The sequence below is a fragment of the Lucilia cuprina genome, chromosome 2, assembly GCF_022045245.1.
Source record: "Lucilia cuprina isolate Lc7/37 chromosome 2, ASM2204524v1, whole genome shotgun sequence".
In the NCBI taxonomy this organism is placed as follows: domain Eukaryota; kingdom Metazoa; phylum Arthropoda; class Insecta; order Diptera; family Calliphoridae; genus Lucilia; species Lucilia cuprina.
Genome location: NC_060950.1, coordinates 65032164 through 65036259, shown reverse-complemented (window position 1 = coordinate 65036259; position 4096 = coordinate 65032164). Strand labels below are relative to the sequence as shown.

Here is a 4096-nt window from a genome sequence, read left to right as displayed (position 1 = left end):
GTTCTAGTTCTGTTCTAGTTCTGTTCTAGTTCTGTTCTAGTTCTGTTCTAGTTCTGTTCTAGTTCTGTTCTAGTTCTGTTCTAGTTCTATTCTCGTTCTGTTCTAGTTTTGTTCTAGTTCTGTTCTAGTTCTGTTCTAGTTCTGTTCTAGTTCTGTTCTAGTTCTGTTCCAGATCTGTTCTAGTTCTGTTTTAGTTCTGTTCTAGTTCTGTTCTAGTTTTCTTAATTTTTAAATATTTGTTTAAGCTAGAATAGCTTAATAAAACTACCACCTTCGTTAGAGATAAGTAAATTAAATTTAAAAAGAGTATAAAGTTAAAAAACTATATAAATCAAACCTGACAAAATGTTTCATAAACATTTGAAAACATTACTGTGCGTATTGTGGTGCCTCTACAATCCGGTGAGATCAGAAGCTCAGGCCAAAGCTCAACTCGATTTGCCACCTCTAACGAATACACAGCCAAATGGTTTCTACAATGCATACACAGTGACAACACAACCTCAAGCTCTAGCTGATTCGGATAGAGCCCAGAGATTTGGTCCGCCTTATTCTGATGACCAAAATTCAGATGATGGTTCAGATGATTTTAGGGTAAGTTATTCGATTGGAATATGTGTAGGTCTAAGTAAACTCAGTTTTGAGTTTGTATTTGTTTAAAAATTTCAGAAGAATTACAATTTTAAGATATATCCTTTAATATTTCCTAGAATGGTCAAACTTACGATGAACGCATGCGCTATGGTCTTCGATCACTACCTTATCAACAATACAATAATAGCTTCGGTTTAGATTCTCCATTTAGTGATAAAAATCTCTACAATAATCACAATCAACAACAACTTAATCAAAACACTTATAGTGATCGTTACGGCAACAATTACAATCATCCACAACAACCACAATTGCCGCAGCAAAGACCACAACCTCAACCGCCCCTCATTAATAGCAATCTATATAATTATCCCAATAACATACTAAATGATGGTACTCCCATACCACCAACCAATAATTTTGATTCTACCACTTATAATCCTAATAATTTCTTTCCCGATGATCGTAATCGTTTTCAAAATCCCTTCGATGGCAATCAAGATCGTTTCAATTTGAATCAACGTTACGGAGAACGTCAACGTTTTCAACAGGATCGTCGTTATCAAATAGAATTGGAGAAATTGCGCAATTTATTGGTGGAAACCGATCAAAAGGGTGCTCAAGAATGTACCGCCAATGTAGCGGCACAGTGGAATTTTGAGACAAATGTTAATGATTTTACACAAACAGAAGCGGTGAGTAATCTAGGAAGAAACTTTTGTAATATATAATTAGATAAAGCGCATTAATTAATGATGCTGCACTCGTGTTATAGAGGGTGGGGTTTAGAACAATTTTCAATTACAATTTCATATTAATCATAAATAATTTGTTTAAAATATAATTTATTGTTTTTAGATTGTAAAGAAAGACAAGTAAAAGTTTCAAGTAAATGATTCATTTAGTATTATTTTTTGTTTATCTCTTTGTTTGTCGGTCTTTCCGTTTGCATGTCTAGAGATCAATTTAAGTTTTATTTTTGTTTATTTGAAATTATTCCCATAATTATTTCGAAAAGTCACATGTATTCGTATGTTGTCTTTGATTTGTTACTTTTTCTCTCAAGTTCCCAAGTCTGAAGGTTAGATTTAATTTTAGGGGGTTGTTGTTTAAACAGATGTAATGGATGTTGATGTTAAAAGTTTGTCTTAACTATTATATGATCGCAACAATGTCAATTTAGTTTGCAAAAGATTATAGGTTTTTTATAGTAAAGACTTGGAAAAAACATTGACCTTGTATGATACAGGTGGCAGTAAACTAAAGAAAAGCATGGATGATCAAAAAAGAATCTCCTTTATCAATTTGAAAATGTTTTAACTAGTTTAGTTCTAGTTCAGTTCTAATTCAGTTCTAGTTCAGTTCTAGTTCAGTTCTAGTTCAGTTCTAGTTCAGTTCTAGTTCAGTTCTAGTTCAGTTCTAGTTCAGTTCTAGTTCAGTTCTAGTTCAGTTCTAGTTCAGTTCTAGTTCAGTTCTAGTTCAGTTCTAGTTCAGTTCTAGTTCAGTTCTAGTTCAGTTCTAGTTCAGTTCTAGTTCAGTTCTAGTTCAGTTCTAGTTCAGTTCTAGTTAACTTCTTGTTCAGATATGAATGACGTCCTTAATCTTCTCTCACTTTTAGCTCAATGCCCAACAACGTTATGTGGAATTTCAACGGCTGGTAGCCCAACAATCACGACTTATTAACAAAGAACTAATATTCGATCGCAGACTATATCGTCAACTTATGCTGCAATCAGAAGTGGGGCCAAATGCTTTGCCGCTGGAATCCTTAGATAGAGTAAGTCATTTGCTAATTAAATGTCTACTAAAGTATTCCTATTAATAACGATTTCTTATCTTTTAGTACAATCGCCTGATCAATGAAATGTTGTATATTTACAATGGTGCCAGTATTTGTGCTTACCAGCAACCTTTCCTTTGCAATTTACGTTATATACCCGATCTTAAGGAAATCATGTCCAAGTCCAGAGACTGGGATGAATTGCAACACACTTGGGTGGAATATCACCGCAAGGCGGGCAGAGAAATGAGAGATGGTTATGAGCAGTTGGTGGATGTAATGAATGAAGTGGCTTTTTCCAATAGTAAGAGGAACATTTTTGGATTTAGAATTGGTTCTAATTTTGATTTTTTTTTAAAGATGTTACTAATGGCGGTGAATATTGGTATTTAGCTTATGAATCGGGTAATTTCCGTCAAGATGTCGATATAGTTTGGGAACAAATTAGGCCTCTGTATGAGGCTTTACATGCCTATGTACGTCGTCGTTTACGTGAATACTATGGACCCGAAAGAGTTAATCGTATAGCTCCCATACCCTCACACATATTGGGTAATATGTATGCTCAATCGTGGTCGAATGTTTTGGATATTGTTATACCTTATCCGGGTAAAAAGTTGATAGATGTGACACCTCGTATGCTGGAGCAAGGTTATACTCCATTATTAATGTTTCAATTGGCTGAAGAGTTTTTCACTTCCATCAATATGTCGGCTGTGGGACCAGAATTTTATCAAAATTCTATTATAGAACAACCTATAAACCGCAGAATTCTTTGTGAACCCTCGGCTTGGGACTTTTGTAATAGACATGATTTCCGGGTGAAATTGTGTACAGATATAAATCAAAAAAGTTTGATTAGTGTACATCATGAAATGGCTCATATCCAGTACTTTTTGCAATATAGGCATCTGCCCAAGGTCTTTAGAAATGGAGCAAATCCTGGTAAGTAGGATTTGGTAGTTGGAATGGTAATTTTATTAAAATGTTTCTTTCCAGCTTTCCACCAAGCTATCGGTGATGCTATAGGTTTATCTGTGGCCACTCCTAAACATTTCCAAACTTTGGGTTTACTTCAACGCTCCGTGGATGAGAGTAGTTATGACATTAATTATCTCTTTACCATGGCCATAGATAAAGTCGCATTTTTGCCCTTTGCCTTGTCTCTGGACAATTGGCGCTATGATGTGTTTAGTGGAGCGGCGAACAAACATCGTATGAATTGTCATTATTGGAATTTAAGGTGAAAATGAGAACAGTTCTCATCATTAACCATAAAAATCTGTACTAAATCATTCTCTTTAACACTTACAGAGAAAAATATAGCGGCATTAAACCTCCGGTTTTGCGTTCCGAAAAAGATTTCGATCCTGGTGCAAAATATCATGTACCCGCTAATATACCCTACATAAAGTGAGTACCATTTAACACTAATTTATGAGACAAATTAAATTATTTAACAGTAATTTATTAATTGAATGAAATTATGTTGTACTTAACTGTCATTGTATTTCCTGTAAGAGACATAAACTTATTAGCCACTTGTTGCAAGTTTATAGGAAATTTATATGTACATGTTACGTTTAAAACATTCCAAGAAAATTTAGTTTCAAGTATTTAGCTTTTGCTAGACTTATTTCTCGCTATAATTTATAAAACATTGGTTTAGCTGGTGGCTAATAAAATGCAAATACTACGTGGCGGAGGAGGAATTTAAGTTTG

General features: G+C 34.3%; 1 protein-coding gene across 1 annotated transcript; it reads left to right on the top strand.

The window, feature by feature from the left end:
• Positions 1-260: 260 nt before the first annotated feature.
• LOC111682932 (angiotensin-converting enzyme) lies at positions 261-3791 on the top strand. Its single transcript, XM_023444933.2, has 7 exons — positions 261-594; positions 711-1289; positions 2213-2371; positions 2438-2678; positions 2735-3319; positions 3374-3617; positions 3689-3791. The coding sequence occupies exons 1-7, from the start codon at positions 346-348 to the stop codon at positions 3789-3791; spliced, it is 2160 nt and encodes a 719-aa protein (XP_023300701.2). The 5' UTR covers positions 261-345.
• Positions 3792-4096: the final 305 nt, after the last annotated feature.